The following is a 20,308-nucleotide window of genomic DNA, read 5'->3' on the forward strand; positions in this document are numbered from 1 at the left end:
AAGAGGAAGGTGTGACTATTAATCAGAGGCCCCTGTAATCAGTCCACCTTGCTACCAGCCCCAGTAGGGAATGGGGAAAGACTTCATTCACTCACCTCTGGCTGCAGGAACTCAAGACTGCAGCTGTGGCAGTTCTAACACCAGGGAGAAAACATACAGGAGCAAAGAAGGCAGTGTCTCACTTCCAAATTAAAAAAAGACATTTCTACATGTTTCCATAGCCCACAGACTGCTGCCCTTTGAGGCCAACCCCTCACAGCTTTCCTCTTTGTATAGTGGAATTGCTGAAGCTAGGCCACTGCCAGCAGTCCTTTTCACGAAGAGGTTCTTGTGAGACATGCTGATTTTGGTATCAAACAATGCAACTCATGTTTGATTTTGGATAACTTTACATGTTGAATAAAATAACCCTTGAGAAAGAAGCAATAAAAGCACTGTAAGAAAAATGACTCATGTTTCCAAGATGTCTAAAGTGATCACTCATCCCAACAAATGCTAATTCTTTCAAGACACAGTGGGCATGTACCACACTTATAAAAGTCTGGAAGAAAAGCCTTGCATTTTTTAATAGTGTTAAAATATATCAAAAGAATGTTTCTGGTAGGCTGTTCCAGACAGTGTGCTTAAAAACAGAAACAAAATTATAAAAGTCACGTGGACATACAAGTGAAGGTGGATTGGCCAGAGGAATCCTTGCTAAGGCGGGCAGGAGTATCAGCTTGTTTATGTGACTCTAATTGTTTTCCACTTTCTGCCTCTATTTGTTAGAGTGCAAAGATGTGAACAAAGTGGCTTATTGCCCACTGGTGCTGAAGTTCAAGTTCTGTAGCCGAGCATACTTCAGACAGATGTGTTGTAAGACCTGCCAAGGACACTGACCCACGGAAAGCCAGCAAGTCCTGTCATTTCATCGTGGAAATGCGTCCATCAAAGAGAGCCACCCGGAGGACAAGGATTGGTGTCCTTACACAAGCATTACCCTGTGGAAAATGTAACCACTGGTCAGCCCCAGCTGACAGGATTTCAATATTATTTTAACTTCTGTGAAGTGGGATTTATTGATCCAAAGTTCTGGACACGGCATTAGGAGGGAATGCCAGATCTGAGAGATTCAAACAACGCAGGGAGACTCGCTTACTGTGGAACGTTTGTGTTCTTTCGAGTAAACCTAACAGCCCGTTTACCTCCTTGGACCATTAAGATAATTTTTATTATGGACTTAGCAATGACACTGAATCCATTTGTATTTAAGACTGTTTAAAATGTAGTTGTTATGACTTGGTCAACTATGGAAGTAGAAGAGATTCAGAATTCTTAAGTCATAGCTCAAAAATATCTACTATACTTTATCTCACCACAGTAGCAGCACAATTTAAATTATAAAATGGGCTTTGAACTGTAATTTAAGAAACAAAATTATAAATCAAAAGCAATGAAAGTTTGTATTATTTTTCTTTGTCCCCCTTAATTTCCTTAGGAATAGCTCCCTGTTCTGAACACTGCTGTGAGCCATGGATAAAACTCTATTAAACTGAACAGCGAGGGACTTGGTTTGAAGCCGTGCAGCAATCGCTGCAGCTGTGCAAGTCTATAAATTCAGTGCTAAGAGACTGTGGCCAACTTGCCATTGTGCAAGTGAAGCTGAGATTTCCATTAAAACTTTAAGAGAAAAACATTTCAATTTCATGCAGAAGCCAGACCTAGGGTATGGCAGAGACTGAAGTACCAGGCCCTTTGCAGCCGTCACACAGGATGCCTTACTTTTTGTTTGAGTCATGCTGACTCCTTAGTGTTTACATCCCCACCAGCCACAGATCAGCTTCTGCCCTGTTGAACTGTTGCACGCATGCTCAGCTTATGGAGATGATGCCATGCAAAAGATAGACTGGCTTAGTAAAGCCAAGCGGGCCCTTTTGTAATTTGCTGACAATACGATGGGTTCCAGATGTCCCTTCTTTGATATGGTAGAAGGGCATTTATTTATAGAGAGCAAGTGTGTACATGTGTGTATGTGTGTGTGTGCAGGTGCTCCTGAGTGTGGGGACAGATGAGTTTGCTTGCATATAAATGTGCTATTTCTGTGAGTTTGAAAATAGAGAAGGATAACAACCAAAGAAGAAACACTCATGAAGAGAGATCACAAAGTATAAGCTTAACAGTCACTCAACCAAGTAAGTTTTATGGATATTCTGAATGGCAATTAAATGTGAAACCTGGTTTCCTGGGCAAGTCAAGTTCGAAAATCACATCTTACTGGATGGAAATGACTAGCTTAGGTCTTCCTGTCTTCAAGCTTCACAACTTGCCATCAAAAGACTCTACAACTAGATTTTTTTAAAGGGTACTTGTTTATATTAAGACTTTGTACTTGAACACGTGTAGCTTGTAGTAGGTCTTTGGTGGCTGTGCTTTGTGTTTAGCACACCTCCTTAGTCCTTCACATATGTGTGCAGATGTGTACATATGTGCCCCATGCATACACCATCATCTAAAACACAAACTGAATGGCTACTTTGTAACAAAGAGAATATTTTCATTTAAGAGCATGTCTCATTTATATCTACCACTGTACTCTGAAATTATACTTCAGTGTGTCACATATGTGGTGACCTTAGAAGAAATGCTGTCATCAAAAGCCTCTTCAGCTTCTGGCTTGCTGTGTGCAGCTGGCCTGGGTTACCCCACACTCCAGAGTAACCAGCCACATCTCCATCCCTGCTTTTCTCCCAATACCATCCCCCAAGCTTTTCCACCAGAGGCTTCCAATGAAACAAGAAATAGTGCCAAGACCTTCATCTAGCTGCCCCAAGAAGACCAGCCCAAATGTCATCATAGCCATTCCGTTAAAGGAAGGTGGCCGATGGAAGCCTGGCCTCGATAGACTTGAATTCCCTCAGTCCTTTTCAAGGACAGTTAACTTGGTGCTAATGTGCCCTGGTGAAATAAGGAAGACTGGGTGATTGCTGAGGCAGTTTAGACATAGGCTTGCTATCCAGATCTGATTGTCACCAACATAAATAGTAGTTCATGTTTTTATTTCAAGAAGACTTCTTACAGTTCTTGTAAAAAGCTGTAGTTACCTCATGTGGAATCTAACATCACAAGGTCTATCCCCCAGGTACTGTGCAGTGCCTACCTCAGGTGCTGCTAAGGGAACTTGCCCATGTTCTCTCCAGGAAGTGTACCGGCACTGAGGGCAGGCCAGCGGCAGCACAGCCTTCCATGGGGAGCAAAGCATGGATATATCAGGATCCAATATTTTCAGTTAGACCCTGAATTTAAATCTGAGCAGGTTAAACAAAACGCAAAGCATCCTCTATAACACAACACCGATGCTGCTGCAGCCACCTGTGTGGCTGTATGAATCTCTGTTCTACATGGTAACGAGGATTATCAGCTGAGGCTGGGCTGCTCTGGCAGGCACTCCAAGTTGTGAGTGATATTGACTACTTAGGGTACAAGAGTACCCATGGGCTGGGAGCAGTGTCTGCCACAGGTATAAAGGTCTACCCCAAAAAGAACGTTAAATGTACCCAAATGATCAAACCCCTAAAGACAGGTATTATCTCCCAATAGTCCATTTCATTAGGAATTGATGTATTTGAGTGAATGTCTTATAGGTATTCTTAATAATACAGAACAAAATTACCTTTGTATTATTGTGATTAGTGTTTGCTTATTATTTTATACTCAGTATTAATGTGGTACACTGTTACTTTTTTTTGCTTTTGTAAATTATATTCTAATTTATTGCCATGTCTCCTAACACCTGTCCTTTCCTCTGCTTGTAATGAAAATGAAAGTCATTTAACACTTGATGGAGTGAGATTTCATACCAGGCACAGATTTTTTTTAAACATAGATAATTCAGTAAATAATAAAATAAAACGTCAGCTTGTAAAAAATGATGCAGATGACATTGTCTATTTCCTGGAAAGCTTGTGTTAAACTTGAAGCAGAGAGTGCCTGCCCCTTCTGCTACCACCCCTAGTCTAAGTTTACCCAGGCAGTGCCATGATAGAGGTGTTTACAGTAATCTTATCACATCCTTGGGGACTTTGTCTGTCTGAGTGCATTAGCTCTAATAAATGCGAAGGCTTCAGGATTTCCAGAGGGCTGCCCCTACAGAATAGCCACCTATCGCCTGTTATCCTAAAACTTGACAGGAACCCATGGCCACTGTCACATACCTTCCTTCACCCAGTGCAAACTTTCTCTCGTTTGTTCCTCCCCTATAAATTGTTCATATTATTAGAGGCACACGATGCTTCACGGTGAAAAGAGTACTAAACAATGAACTCATACTTGAAGGAGTTTTTCCATGATTGAAACACAGAGCCACAACTTTTCATCTTCAGATATTTCCTCTTAGACTGATGATAATACAGAAACATGTGACACTATTTAATGTTTTCATAATAATAACCTCATCTGTTAACTAAGAAGACATGAATTTTTTGACTACTCTGCCACCCCATGCCCCACACATACACATGCAATATTGTATGTTAAAATAAATTTAATTGGGCCAGGCACTCAGTAGGTTGAGGCAGAGGCATAAAGCTAGCCTTTTCTATGTATCATGACCCTGTTTGAGAATATTCAGTCAATCAATCATCAATCAGACAGTATAAGATTGAGTATAAGATTGAGTATAAGACAGTATAAGATTGAGCCAAATAAGCTGATTATACAGTCTTGGGAGAGTGTTTCCCGTGGGCTGTCCTAGGCCCCAAATGTGATAACACTATAAACACTATTAATGAAGAGATTATGGGAACCAACCATTTAACCACACACTGCATTTGTAAAGCCTAAGTCTGTTAGGGTTAGGAGAAGGGGCACCAAAGAAGGAAATTTGCATTAGTTTGAACTCCTGTGACAGTGACGTATCTATTTTGTGCTTTGCTTTCAAGCGCCCAGTGAGATGCTTTCTTTCCTTCTGATGCATCTATGAGATGCTACCCTGACTCTGGGCAGATTATCCTCCTCCCTAGGGAGCACTAGTCCAACCCCTAAGCCATTATAGGCCAAAAGGCATGGTATTTGCCCAAGTAAATTAAGAACAAAGTTACATATTGACCTGGGTCACAAAAATGTGAATTTGAATGGCTGGCATACAATGAATTCTTTTCAAAAGGAGAAAGAAATGGAATTTGGAGAGAGAGAAAAATCTTAACCCAGGAGAATTTGAAATTCTAAATAAGTGGTCACAGTATAGACAACGAATAAAGAGTAACAGTCACTGGATAAAGAGTAGCAAATAACCTGCTCTTGGAATTTTTTCAAGACTCACTCAAGCTCAAAAGTGAAAGGGTCTTGTCTCTCTTCTCTTTCTCAAAGGGTTACTTTAAGCATCTATGTCCTTCATTTCTCCGTAGACAGTGGCTGAGACCAGAAATGGGGCTGTGGTTTGGCAGGGAAGGGAAGTCACTATTATACCTGTGTTGAGTTTTGGTTCATGCCTTCCCTTAGCCTATTGAGAGCATTGGCCTATGTAAGTAATGAGTCTGGTTTTTACCACCATGTCCTGTTTTCATCAGAATGATACAAGGCCCTGCACTGCCTGGTGCCTTTGGTTCTGAATGTTGAGGAACCTGAATATTGCTTTTCATCTCAAAGTTACAGAACATCATGTTTGACCAGATAGATTTCATACATGGGCCATATTACTTGGGAAAGCCAATCCTCCTGGATCTGGAATTGGATCTCTCTGGTGCTAGTCAACTGTAAAGGTACATGAAAGAAGCAACCTAAAAGAAGGAAGGACTTTTCTTTCTTTCTTTCTTTCTTTCTTTCTTTCTTTCTTTCTTTCTTTCTTTTTATTTTATTAGTTCAAATTAGGAAGAAGCTTGCTTCAGATGTCAATCCCTTCTCCCTCTCCCTCACCTCCCCCCCCAACATCCCACCTGCCCCTAACCATCATCCCTCCACTCCCCAGGCAGGGTAAGGCCCTCAAAAGGGGCAAAGGAAGGACTTTTCTTGGCTCATGGTTTCAGTCCATGACTGGCTGACTCCATTGGTTTCAGGCCTGTGCCAGGGGAAAGCAACATGCTGGGAAGGCCTGGTAGAGGAAAGAGCTGCTCACTCAAGGCATCCAGGAGGCAGACAGAGGGAGAGACCCAGCCTGTGCCCCAACAAGGGTGATTGTGGGTAGCAGGTAACCTTATGAGCTCACACTACTGTGCACACAGTAAATTGCTGTTGGGACCACTGAAATCCCAAGCAAAGACAGCAGTAGGAAATGCCAGCCTAGAGTCACCCCTTCCTCTGACTCAGATTTACTTAGCAACTGTGCCACTCATGCCCTATGCTAGGTACTTAGCATATGCTCCCTCATTGGACAGGTTAGAGCAGAAACTGGAGGACAACACTATTAACCAGCCAGTCACTAACAACTGAGTTAGTTGCGAAGAGTCACAGAGCCAGTGGGAGAATTGCTACTTCCTTGGCATGGGGAGGGGGCTGTCTATATCTGGGATGGGAAGTTGGGGATGATGCCATAGGTCAGAGAGAAACTGACTCACCAGTCCAGAAGAAGTGGGGTCCTCATTCCTGGAAAACAGTAGGAAGGACCTCAGGGTCCAAGCTTTGGTACAGTGGGTAAATGCTCATGTTAAGTATAGAAATGCAGTTTCTGATGACAAAATGACCATTGAGAACCAAAGAGCTTTGTAGGTGTGTAGTTAACATTGGTTGGAAAGGAGATCAGAGCCAGTCTAGTTGAAAAGATGTTTGTCACAGCCATCTACAGGGCACATTCACCTTCCCTGGAAACCTTGCTGTAAGTCATGGGGCACACTGGTGCCTGACAGCTCCCACATCTTTTTCAAACATACCAAATGACCTGGCTGATCTATTTCAGCACAGTTAGAGCTCAGTGACTCCCAGGTTGGCTTCAGTATAAGTTTTAAAGAGGGAAGGTGAGTTTTTCTCTATTTCAGTCAGAGTAGGACCACTGGGACCTGAGAACTCAGGCCATCGGGCTGCCGCCAGTGAGAACATTCTTTGACCTTCTGTGGGAGGTCCACAGAGTAGAACCAGGTGCTCTTTCAGCCCATGCCAGAATGTACTGGCCACCCAACAGGCCTCCTGCCTCCAGCCCATGATGGGCTTTGTCTGGCCCTCTACCAAACAGCTGTTGTGAGAGCCACAGGTGGCCGCCCACGTTTGTGCCCAGCCAGCAGCTGCACCGGCCTGACTCAACCTGGCAAGATATGTGGGTCTGTCCCTCTGCCCCAGCTTCCCCCTAAGCCAGGTTCCTCAGGGGATGAGGGGGAAAGCAAGCCAGCACTTATGAAATGCACTCACAAACCAAACAGACTCCCATTCTTTCAATATCATCAGGATTGGTATGTTTCAATATAAAATTAATCTGATATGAGTGAATAGTACTTCAGTTCCTGTTTGTTGTGTGTATTGTTGATAGAACAAAAAAAAAAACAAAAAACAACAAAAAACAAAAAACCTTTTCCTGGTGCATTCATGGTTAATATAAAGATAAAGGACAGTGACATGCCCAACTTCAAAAACTGGTATTAGAGACCCTCCTAGTGCAAACTTGTACAACCACTTTAGAGACCCTCCTAAGGATGATAATGGCACACATGAGCTATTTGACAGACATTGCTCACAGAGGTAGCTAACCTGTGTGCTGTGAGCTAATAAGGATGGGCAGAAAGGTAATCACAGACAAACTAGTGAGAATAAGAAATAATTTGGCTCATAGTCATAAACTTTACAAATAAGAAACTAGCAAGATAGCTCAGCAGAGAAAGGTGTTTGCAGTGAAACCTGGCTACCAGAGTTTGACCCCTAAGATCGACATGATGGAAAGGAGGAATTTATCCCTGTAAGTTATACTTTGCTCCCCACATGTGTGCTATCACACACACACACACACACACACACACACACACACACACACACACACACACACAGTAAACACAAAAACCCTTTGAAAATCTTTTGGACACAAAATAGCAAAAGTAAGCGTTTTATTTTGAGATTGAAAAGAGAACTAGTCTTGAGGGAATGTAGAGCACCATTACATTTAAAGAGTCCCCATGTTGAAGGAAACAGAGAATAATATCTGGGTACTACATACAGACCTGAGATGTTGCTGGATACGAGAAGTTGCCTGATGTTCTTGAGGCCTACATCTCCATCAATGTGAGATGGTCCCACTGAAGGAAAGTGAAAAGACCATGGTTTGAATCCCACAGCTAATTTCAATTTCAGAAATTATTTGTACAAACTGTCACAAGATCTCTCAACTGCTGTTCTCTCCCATGTCATCCTTGAGATCAGTCTGTGCTCATTTTAACAGTGAAAAAAATTTCAGATCTGCTTTACATCTGCTTCTTTAGACTATCTCCCAAAGTCGGGTGGATTGGTTTCCTGAAAAAATCCAAACTCAATCAATCTCAAATCTAGTGAGTCATCTGCATGTAATAATTTTGGTCAAAAATAGCTTACAACATGTTGTACAAATTAATACTGCAAAAGGAACTTGAACTGTGCTCTGACTAGGTGACAAGTTTAAAGTGTTCCATTCATTCCAATATAAAAATGACAGTGTTTTTGTTTACAAATGACCAACATCGCTTCTCACTTTAGTGTCACATTCAGGTGCTACAACAGCGAGTGTTAAAAGTCTTGCTCCTTCCAATGCTAACACAAGTGGGAACCTACCTGAACGGTGGAAACTGTGTTATCTGTCAGGGTAAAGAAAGATCTTAGGCTGGGCTGGGGATTGAGAGACCCTTAAACCCAGGAACCAAGAGCCTCTTCCTCAAACCCTGGAAATGAAACAGCTCGTTTCTCCTTCAAGGAGTCTCCGAAGGAAACACTCTTCTTTGAGAGCAGCCAAGTTAAACAAGGGCTGCCAGCCGCATGTGAGTGTGCTGTGGAGCAGCCTCACTGCTCTGCCTCCCGCCACTGACTAGGGCGATGGCGCCACACATAAGGGTCGCCACCAGTGCTCGCACTGTTCAGTGCTTCAACACCACCCTGTTTGCTGTTGGAAAGCACAAAGTGAGCCTTAACTAGCAGAGTGGCAACTTTCTGGCAGTGAGGGTTCCTCTCTTAGACTGCTTTAACGGTGGATAAACAAGGTGCACCTAAACCTCCATGGGGGAGGCCGCCATTCTTGAGTGACTCCGCAAACGTTTTAAAGAGGATTAGTTTCCTTTATCCGCCTTCATCTCTGAAATTTCAGCTGATATTTTCAGTAAAACATGTATATATACATGTGAGGATAGCAACTAAGCACTGCTTCCCAACATTTTTTTTTGAAAATTGTCTGAGAATCCATGATGTATTTTTTTTCATAGTGTATATCTTGTCCCCCTTGACAAATAACCAAATCATTTTAAATTTCCTCTCTTCAAGCAGCCCTTTGCAAAGCCGTCTGGGCAGCAGGGAATTCCTTTTTTATAATTACGAATGTCCGTGAAAGTAATTCTGAAGCCACTGTCTGCATGTAGAAGAGACGGCACTTTAAAACTGATGTAGGCAGGGCATGGTGGCCTACTCCTGTAATCCTCCCACCATGGCAGGGGGAGCACTGCTAGTTCCCACAACGACCAGCACATGATGGGTCTTGTTTCCATCTGCATTCCTCTGCCCAGGATAATTTATACGGAGGCTACACAAAGTGAGTGTTCTGTGGTTTTGTTATTGGTTGCTATTGTGTGTGTGTGTGTTTGTTTTTTGTTTTTTTGTTTTTGTTTTTGATTTTTTTAGAACCACGGAGATTTTCTTGGCTCTTGGCTCTTGGCAAGCCTAACCTCAGGGGACTGCAGTGCCTGGCCATCAACAGTCACTCAATCCACCCAAGCCAGTGACGTTCAAGTTTGTTGTTTCACAGGGAAATGAGGACAAGGAAGGGAGAGAGTCAAAAGGTTGAGGAGAAGTGAGAAAGAATTCTTGTAAGTGGGAGAGATTTCCAGGGAGGAACACCACCAAAGTGTCACCCTGCCCTATATCCCACTTGGGGTCTCATGGTGGGGACTGGACATTGGCTGAACACTGAGGTAATCTGCATGGAGATTTTCAGTTTTTAGTGCATCATGGGTTAAGCCAGGGAAGGGTTCACACACCCGGTATCTTGTTCCCCTTGGCCCAACCAGAGAAGTGTTCTTGTGGAAGGGGTCATGTGTGCTTTGTGAGCAGCTCATGGTCCAATGTGGGCCCACTCATGCAGCCTTGTCTCAATATGGCCTTAAAAAAAGAAACCAAAACAAACACATGAGCAAAAATTGCCAATCTCAGTTTAAAGGAGGTAGAGCTGGGAAAGTTTTGAGTTGAGTTGCAGGCCAGCCTGGACCACATAGAGACTTATCACTTATGTCTCTCACTGAAGTGCAAGTCTGAGCCCAACAAGCATATGAGGAAACAGCTGGCATCCACCATTTCCTGACCAATTTGTCTACTTGGAGTCACACCTAGGAAGCTGAACATCAAACATCATCTCTTCTGGCTGGGCTCAGAGGAATACAGTGAAAACAACTCACCAGGAAACATGGCCCTGTTGACTTTCAGAGGAGTGAGCCCAAATCCTTGGTGTGGCCACCTTGTTCACACAGGTGATTTCAGACCTATTTTACTTTGAAATGGGCATGAAGAACTGCCCTAGTTAAACACCCTTGATACCACCAAGCCCCCCATCTCCACTCCACAATTTCAGTGCAAAATTTCCAGCAGTCATTAATAAAGAATAGTTCACTGTGGAAGAACATGTGTAATTAAAGGTTACCTCTTCAGTGCATTGGCGTGGTATCTGCAAGCAACTCTCAGATAGTTGGGGTTTTGTTGTTGTTGTTGCTTTGTTTGGTTTATGTTGAGGGCCCAAATCTTTCATGAAAAAGGTGGCTAGGCCAGAGAGCAATAGTCCTGAAAACCAGTTCTGAGCCCTGGTCTAAGAGTGAGTTTTTCTCCAATTGGATCAGTGGTTCTACGACTTGCAGGTTTCACAGACTGAAATTTCAGAGACCGTTTGGAGACAGACAGAAGACTGGTCCCTCTTGACTCTGCCAAGAAAGGACATGTTTACAGTCTGTCATTTACCCTTCCACAAAAGTTGCCATTCTAAAAGAAAGTACACTGGAGACCACAAAGTGAGTACATGTTGCTTTACAAGTTGCAAGGTTATCTTTGTTTTTCCAAGGAATACCTTTTTACAGATGGGCAGGCTTTCCAAGGCAACTGACCTGAACATTAAGATAGGGCAATTCCCAGTGAAGTCTGATTCTCCAGGCAGATGGTGCTCCTCTCCCATCATCCCCAACCTGTCCATTCATGTGTATGGCTTCCTTTATCTTCTCAGTGATGGCATTAGGGATGTGTGCAGAAGGGTAGCGAGGGGGAACAGCTGTTCTCACTGGTATGTCACTACTCATCAGCAAGAGAAGAAAATTACTCCTTGATACAGTAGTCAGGACTCAGGCACATGTCCATGCTGAGCTCAGGGGAGGCCATGACAACCTATTCCTACCTGTTACAAGGGGCCAGGAATGGCAGTAGGGACTAAGAGGGCATATAGGGTCTCAGGAAGCCTCAACTGGGCTCAGTCTGAAACTCAGTACTTAGTAGCTTATAACTAGAGGTCCCTGGGCTGCTAAGTTTATCTCATCGCCTAGAAAATACCTGAGGAGTTCCAGCCAAGTCTAGAGAAAAGGCTTGTGTAACTGAGTGTCAAAGTCTTCTTGTGTTGCCAGGGAATTTGAAGAAGCTCGGCTAAACCATGGCATTGCACAACTGTCCTTACACCCTTCCACTCCATGCATATTAACAATTATTCTACTTGCTGTTCAATTAGATGACTTCTTGAACACAGAAGCGGAGGTACACCACAGGGGTGACCTTCGTTTGCTGATTAAAGGAAATATTAGTGATTCCAATCAAGAATTGTTTGTTAAAATGATCTTTTTACTGTCTTAAAGAACTGGGTCAGCTTACAGAGGACTTTAAACCAGCTTGTTAGCTGGCAGTGACCCTCTGGTGACATGTACATTGTTGGAAATTATATAAAAAAATAAATTATAGTGGTAAGAAAAATCCAAAGAAATAGATTGGAAAACCTAACAACCCTCAGTAATCCTTCCAACCAAGGTAATAAGGAAACTGAGTGGGTGATGATGAACAAAACCATCAGGAGCAGAAGCCCTGCCCACCACAGCACAGGCAAGGAAGACACCCAAAACATGGTGCTAAGGGGCTTCTAGAGGTTCTGCCTCTGCCTATCCACCCACAAGAAGGGATTTGAAGACATCCCGCACTCTACAGTTACTGCTGCATTGCTCAAAGGAACTAAATGGGTAAAAGCAACCCAAGAGTCTAGCACTAGACAAGTGAATAAACACAACTGGTAACTGTGTCCAGACCTTCATCCAGTCTTACAAGGAAGGGAATTCTGACACATTGTGTAACCTGAACAGATCTTCAAGACAATGAGCTAAGTGAAACAAGCCAGACACAGAGCCAGTATGTACAATGGCACTTGTGTCTGGAGTGCTCAAATTTATAGAGACATAAAGTACAATGGTGATTTCCAGGGGCAGAGGGGGACAAGGAGTATTTAATAAATGTCGTGTTTCCATTTGAGAAGGTGGAATAATTCTAGACACAGATGGTAAAGACAGGAATACAACTATATTCCTAAATACCTGAAACTGCTGAACTATCTGATTGAAATGACCATATGTGGTGGTATATGCCTCTAATCCTGGCACTTAGGAGGCTGAAGCAGGAAGATTTGAGGACAATTTGAGATATATAAGGAGACTGTTGGGGGGTGGGGCGGGAAGAGAAGGGAGATTAAATCTCAGCTGCTCAGGAAGCTGAATCAGGAGGATCACAAATTCAAGGCTAGACATAGCAAGATCCTGTTCTGATAAAGAAAAAAAAGGGGGGGTCCAGCAAGGAACTCAGTGGTAAAGCTCTTGTACAGTATGCACAGAGTCATAGGTTTCATCCCCAGGACTATTAAAAAATTGAAATGGAAGATTTTGCATGTGTATAAAACACCACCAAGAAAGAAGAAAGGAAGGAAATAAGAGAGGGGAGAAGGAAGGAAACTCTATGAAGATTTTGGGAAAGATCCCCAGTCACAGGCAAGGAATAGGCAAGCTGCATAAATGAACAATTGGTGGTCCAAGTGAAATATTGCATATCTGTCATCACCATTCAGTGGCTCTCCCATTCAGTTTTGCTAGTTGCCATGTTAAGTGGCACCAGCTATGCAAGAATCACCTTTCTGCTCTATTGACTTTGAGTGTGGCCATATGGTTCACAGAGTTTAACTAATAGGATATGAGAAAAATGCACTAGATTCTACCTGCTATAGGTTGGTGGGTGGCGCTTTCTTCATCATCCTTTGCCCTGAAATTGGCTTGTTCCAAATGGATGTTGCTTGGGTGATTTGTATTTTGGTTTTTTAAATTACATTTATTTCAGAAAGAGAGAAAGAGAGAGGGAGGATGGAGGGAGAGAGAGAGAGTAGACACACATGTGCCATGGCCTGCATGTGGTGGTGGTCAGAAAACAGCTTGCATGAGTTGGTCCCCTCGTCCTGCTACCATGTGTGTTTAGGGGATTGAACTCAGGTCACCAAGCTTGATAGCAAGTGTCTTTACCTGCTGAGCCATCTCCTTGGCACATGATTTGCATTTTAGATGTTCATTTCAGTGAATAAGAAGAAACATCACACTAAAAACCAAAAGCAAATGGTGACATATTAAATGATCATATTCACTTAGCGACAAGGTAATCCTCTTTGCCTGCCTTGAAGCTGCCACCCAGCCCCACTGCCCCAGTAGGAGGGTACCTTCTGAGAATTCTGCTCTAGGGGGAAAATGCTTTATTGGCCCCTACCTGGTTCCCCAATCTTGTGAACATGTCTTAGCTGAAGGTGATGATTTTGAGATTCTATGGGGAGATCTTCTAGAATAATCTACAGAAGTGACCCTCCTCAGTAGCTTATTGGAAACCCCTGGCACTCCTGCCAGAGCATGGAAAGAAAAACCATCACTTCAGGTAGACAAGGGTACCCACCCAGAGTAGAGGGAGTCTACTTCACCCTTCACCGTTGTCTGGTCTCCAAGCTTTGCCAGTGGTCCATGTAAACACCCTGTGCCTCGTGCTCTGTCCTACACAATATTCAGGAATGATCCTCTTCTGCTTGAGAGCTGTGTGTTGCTAAGCCTGGGCAGAAATCCTTCCTTGGTGTCAATCCAGTGGACTTCTAGCCCATTCCTCAGTGTCTGACCAAATTAGGTGTAGTCATAAGACCTGCTGCTTCCAGACAACATCTAGGCTGCTGTCCTCAGCAGTAGAGCAGACTAAGGGAGAGAGAGGTTCCTCTAAGGGGCCCTGGGCAGAAACCTAGATCCATACACTTGCCAGACAGGAAATAGCCCTTAGTGATAAGCTCGGTTATTTTTTTAAATTTATTTATTAGTTCTAGTTAGGGAACAAGCTTGTTTCAATGTAAGCCCCTTCTCCCTCTCCCTCCCCTCACCCCCATCCCCCCTTCCCCACTCCCAACCTACTCCCCACCCCATCCACCCACCACTCCCCAGGCAGAGTAGGGCCCTCAACGGAGGCTCTGCAAAGTCCACCAAATCTTCCTGTGCTGGTCCTGGGCCCTTCCCCATGTGTCCAGGGCCAGAGTGTAACCCTTCATGTGGGATGGGCTCTCAAAGTCCCTTCTTGCACTAGGGAAAAATACTAATCCACCACCAGAGGCTCCCTGGAGTGCAGAGGCCTCATTATTGACATCCATGTTCAGGGGTCTGGGTCAGTCTTATACTGGCCTCCCCAACAGCATCTCGGGTCGATGTGTTCTTCCTTGTTCAGGCCAACTGTTCCTGTGGGTTTCTCCAACCTGGTACAGACCCCTTTGCTCTTCATTCTTCCATTTCTTCCGCTAAGTTCCCGATTTCAGCTCAGTGTATATCTGTGGATGTCTGTCTCTGCTTCTATCAGCCACTGGATGAGGGCTCTAGGATGGCATAAAGAGAAGTCATCAATCTCATTTTAGGGGAAGAGCTTTTAGGTTATCCTCTCCACCATTGCCTGGATTGTCAGATCGTGTCATCCTTGTAGGTCTCTGGAGATCTCCCTGGTTCCAGATCTCTTCTCGGACCTATAGTGGCTCCCTCTGTTATAAGGAACCTGGATAAGCTCGGTTCTTTTGCTTTATTGTGAATCACGGTACTGGAAACAACTAGTGCTCAGGGATATTGCTCTCTGAGCAGTCAGGGCTCCACTCCATGCAACTGTGTACTCAGTACATGCCATGTGCTCATCTGGCAAGCTGTTGGGAGGGAAGGACACACTGGCTCTCTAAGGAGCTTGAGAGCTTGGTCCAAGAGAAGGGAAATGGGCTTCAGCCATCAGACAGTGTCTAGCCTGGTACGGATGCAGGAAGGATGACCAATCCTCCTGCTGGATTGTTAACAAGAAGCCAGAAGACTTTAGCCCCAGGTACTGTGGGACACACTTCCTGAGCCTGCCCACTGGTCTCAGAAGCTTTGATTGACAGACTCTGTCAATCCCCATTTTGTGCAGAGACGTTGCATTATGGAGCAGTGTGTCAACTTTTCCACAGCCATATGGCACAAATAGCCCAAGAGTTAGGTTTCCTGCCTCCCAGCCAAGGGAGGCAGTTTTCAGCCCTCTCGCCTCTTTCCCAGCACTCTTCTGATACAAGTGTCACCCACCAAACATCCAAAAAATTCTAGGGCCCAGCACGGCTCTGGCTTTCAACTCAAGCTGGCAGACAATTGGTGACATGAGATGGAGACCTTCCCAAGATGGGGTAGGATGGCAGCCAAGAGGGACACACGTGGCTTCCCCTGTCAGCGTCCTCTGCTGGAGAGAAGCAGACACCAGACAACCCTGACATGTGGTAGAGGAGTCTCCCCCTGGGGCACTTCCATCCAGACACTGGCTGACTAGGGTGGCAACAGACATCACACCTGCTCATTTCAGACTGGCAGTGAAAATGATGGCATGGCTCAAGCCTGACAAGTACCCCATGCCCTGATGCCTCCTTTCAGCAAGTCTGAGACAGTGTGAAAGGCCTAGGGCCACTTAAAACAGCCAGAAAAATAACTACCTCCCCACAGGCATGGCTGCCAAGGAGTTTATCGTAAAAGGGGAAAGGAGCTCTCTCAGCCCGAGAGACACAACAACAAAGCAAAAAAGCAAACAAAAACAACGTATGGGACAGGAGGGGCGGGAAGGGGGGGGGGAAGACAGAGATACCAAGATAGAGAGGCAGAGAATTAGTTTAACAGTAAATGTAAGATACTAAGTTGAGTTTTATAAACTCTACTGGAAATCACTGAAGAGGGATAAACGCAAAGCCAGGAGGAGTGGCCAATCCTTGGAGACATGGCATGTGGACTCTGCTGGACCAGCTGTCCAGGATGACTGGATTGCTGTTGATGGGCACAGGCCTCCAGGGATCTCGGCTTTGGATGGTGTTGCCATGGCCTGACCACAGTTGTTTACATCTGTTCCTTGGAGTGCCATGTTCCAAGCCCTATGCTTCAGAAACCTAGCTGGTCCCCTGAGAAACACAAACAGCCCAGCCTTTAGAAGAATCCTCTTAGCATCCATCGTCAGAAGGCACTCTGTGACACTGTGTAGGAAGAGTCTCAGAAGGCATCACAGCAGTAATCTCCTGTGCCAGCCCCTACCACCTGTTTCCCTTGGATACAGTCATGTGCATGGGTACCTCTCCCACATGTTGGCATGAGCCCTAAATGATATCCTGTGATTGAATTCTAAGAGTCCCTGTGCTAGGGCTCTTCTACCATTGTCTATTTTGGTCACAAACACAGCCTTAGATTTCTCTTCTCTCCTTCTATGTCCTCTCCCTCCATTTCTTCTTTCTTTTCACCCCCATTTCCCCTGATTTGCTGCGTATTGAACCCAGGGCCTGACTCATACAGCAGCATAGTGCTCTCCCATGAAGCCACATCCCAGCTTTTCCACCCTTCATTCCTGAGACCACTTGGGTGTGCTGCAATTTTGGATATTTTTGTGGGTGGGTGGGTGAGTGGGTGAGTGGGCAGCTGCTTCTCTTGGATGACCATCACATGGGCATTGCATCATATATCCTCATCTTTGGAGTGTGCTTTCTAGAATCTGTTTGCTCTACCCTAAGCACGGCTACCGAATTTTCCAGAAACTATGCCCAGAGCATCAGTCCTACAGAAAACCATTCACCAAATCCTGGGACCATCACTATTGTCTCCATGGTAGTGGAGACAGTGGATTGAGTGACTGTCAGGAAAGCTGATGTCAGCAGAAGCTGACCAGCTCCAGCATCCATGATGAAATACCTCAACAGTAGCAACTGAGGCTGCTTGTTACAAGAGAGGTGGAATAAGCACCCGCCACACACACACAAAATGTGTAGTTTCTAAATCTTCAAAGGACCCTGAAGACTACATTCTTCATTGAAGGCTGAGCACAATAGTGTCCTACCCACCACACTTAACACCATCATAGGAAAACAAATAGGATACCCTTCGTCCTGTTCTACCTGTAATTTTAGGGGGAAAGTCCCTAGAGCAATGGGATGAGACCAGGGGAAATTCACATGTGTAAAAGCATCCTGTAAAATACACATAGAGCGGTCATAAAGGTCCAGCAGGGTCGCCAGGGCTGAGACCCAGCAAGATAAAAGGAATGGCTTGGATATTGTGCAAACCGGCAAAGGGAACTGGCTGCAGCAGAATACAGCATGAATAGACAGGAAAGGACCAGGCTTGGGATGTAGTTCTGTATAGAGCAGCTGTTTAGCATGCACCAGGCCCTGGGTCCAATCCCTGGTGCTGGGGAAAATATGTTAGGGGTAGGGATAAGTGAGAGAATAAAATGCATAGAAAAGTTTACTATGGATGCTTGGATCTTATATGAGAGCTTGAGAAAGGCATGTACTCAGTGAAGAAGAGCTCAGATATGCATTAATAAATAGAAGACAGAAAAGCTGAGCAGATATGAAACCTCAATGCAGAGGAGACGGAAGCTTGTCAGGAGCCCAGCACTGGCTGCTTTTCTTCTCTCTGTGCTCTGACAGGGCAGAGAGGTTTGTATTGAAAAGATGTCGTTCTCCACAGCAGGGAAGTCATAGCAGAACAGAACTCAGGGTGATTCCTGGCTGTGGAAGTGGGAGCATGACATGAAGCTGCTTGCATGTATCTCTGTGGGGCAGAGAGGGTGTCCGGCTGGGAACAGAGACAAAGCCATATCATGTAAGAACCATACCTATGGTATTATGTCTACCAACTAGGCTCTGTGTCCAGAAGGTTCCACCCAACCCAACTCCCAACTCACACCCACTCCTCCAGACACCTCAAGCATGTGAGCTCTAGAAGGGTATTTTACATTCTAGGCTAAAATTCAGTGCCTGGTAAGACAGAAAGCATGAGGGGGACAAGGTGACTATAGGAAAGTGGCAAATTTCCATTTGTCAAGTTGACAACAGATTGTAAAGGCCTGATGTATTACACTTGGGGTATCTGCCCAGCCCTCCTCCTAACAGAATGGCATTTTATCCTGTAGAGCAAGAGCCTTGCAGAAAATTTGTGTCAGGAAGTCTTGCTTCCTTTGTATCTTAATTAGGTTTCTATTACTGTGATAAAATACAAGGAACAAAAGCAACTTGAGGAGCAAAGGATTTATTTCATCTTACATTTCCTAGTAACAGTCCATCATGAAGGAGAGTCAGGGCAGGAACCAAAGCAGGAATTGATGCAAAGCCAATGAAGGAGAGCTGCTTACTGCCTTGCTCCCTAGGGCTTGCTCAGCCTGCTTTATAGCACCCAGGACCATTATCCCAAGGTGGCACTGCCCACAATAGACTGGGCCCTTCCACATCAATCGTCAACCAAGAAAATGTACTGCAGGCTTGCCCACAAACCAATCAGGAGGGGCCATTTTCTTGATTGAGGTTCCCTTTTCCAGAACTATGCTAGCTTTTGCCAAGTTCACAGAAAATTAGACAGCATACTTGGCAACAGCTAATCAGGTAGAGCCATGGTATAGATGGCCAATGGAAATTCCCTGGGAATACAAACCTGGCTTCATGGATGCAGTCAGTCTATGACCCTCACTGACCCTGCAGGACACCTACATTTGTTCACTGCTATGGAATAACCTTTTTGTACACTTAAAGATGTGTCTCTGCCTAAGGCACCTTCTGATTGGTTTAATAAAAAGCTGATTGGCCAATAGCTAGGCAGGAGAGGATAGGTGAGACTTCCTGGCAGAGAGAGGAACAAGCTATCAGACTCAGAGCAGGTTGGATGTGTCATACTGGGAAAAGGTTAAGAGCCATGTGGCAGAATGTAGGTTTAAAACTATGGGTTAATTAAGTTATAAGAACTAACTGGAAACAAATCTAAGCTAAAGGCCAAGCTTTCATAATTAACAATAGCTCTCCCTGTCATTATTTGTGAGCTGGTGGTCCTAATGAAACAGTACTACTATGGGCCTCTGCAGGTGGGCATCTTCTGCTATAATGTAAGGAGGTATAAAGAATGTCAGCTTAACAGAGAAAATCCAGACACGCAGAGATGGCCAGAGCAGAGGGCCCATCTGGCCACCAGACAGAGCAGCTGCCTTAGTTCTAGACAGCAGTGGAGCATCTGGTTCCATCCTTGGAGACAGAGCTCTTCCACTGATGTTCTTGAGACCTTCCTGACTTTATGCTACCCTTTTCTCCTCACTGAGTTTATTCTGATACAAAATTCCAATTTTATTTTCTAATCACGAAACTTCTAGGTCAAATGAAAAAGCCTAGACATTATTCTATAAGGTGTAGAGTCAGTACACCTTATAGATAAGGTAAGCAGAAATTCCTCAAACCTATTTAAAGAACTTAGAGAAATGTATCTGATGAGCATCTGCCATGTGATGGCCTCTTGGGCAACTCAACAAATGGGCTTTGGATTTATTTTCTGTTGAGAATCCAGATAGGTTGTCTACACTACCCATGACCTAAAATCTTCCTGCCTCAACCTCTCAAGTAGCTGAGACTCCAGACATAGCTCTCACCACTCTCAACTAATAAGTGGGTCTTGAATTAAAAAGTCAGTTTCAGACTTGAGTCATGTGTGTGTGTAACACCACCCTACTGCCCAATAAGAGAATGAAGAGTCATGAAAAGAAACCCTTGGTATCTCTCCCTATTCTTCCTGAAACTCAAATGATCTAGTATGCAGAATATTTTTCCTCTATATCATATGTTTTTCAGGATATGTGTATATATGATATAATAGTGTTTGAA

The 20,308-nt window shown here is 44.3% G+C and overlaps 1 protein-coding gene across 7 annotated transcripts in view; it reads left to right on the forward strand.

Annotated features, from left to right (window-relative positions):
- The window catches only part of Adamts6 (ADAM metallopeptidase with thrombospondin type 1 motif 6), a 229,077-nt gene extending 225,169 nt beyond the window's left edge, over positions 1–3,908 (forward strand). For all 7 annotated transcript variants that reach the window (XM_027401535.2, XM_027401534.2, XM_027401538.2 and 4 more), the window contains one exon: positions 769–3,908. In XM_027401535.2, coding sequence (XP_027257336.1) covers positions 769–878 — 110 coding nt within the window. In that variant the 3' untranslated portion in view covers positions 879–3,908. The remainder of the gene's footprint in view (positions 1–768) is intronic.
- The last annotated feature ends 16,400 nt before the right edge of the window (positions 3,909–20,308 follow it).

Source organism: Cricetulus griseus, chromosome 2 (assembly GCF_003668045.3).
Source record: "Cricetulus griseus strain 17A/GY chromosome 2, alternate assembly CriGri-PICRH-1.0, whole genome shotgun sequence".
NCBI lineage: Eukaryota > Metazoa > Chordata > Mammalia > Rodentia > Cricetidae > Cricetulus > Cricetulus griseus.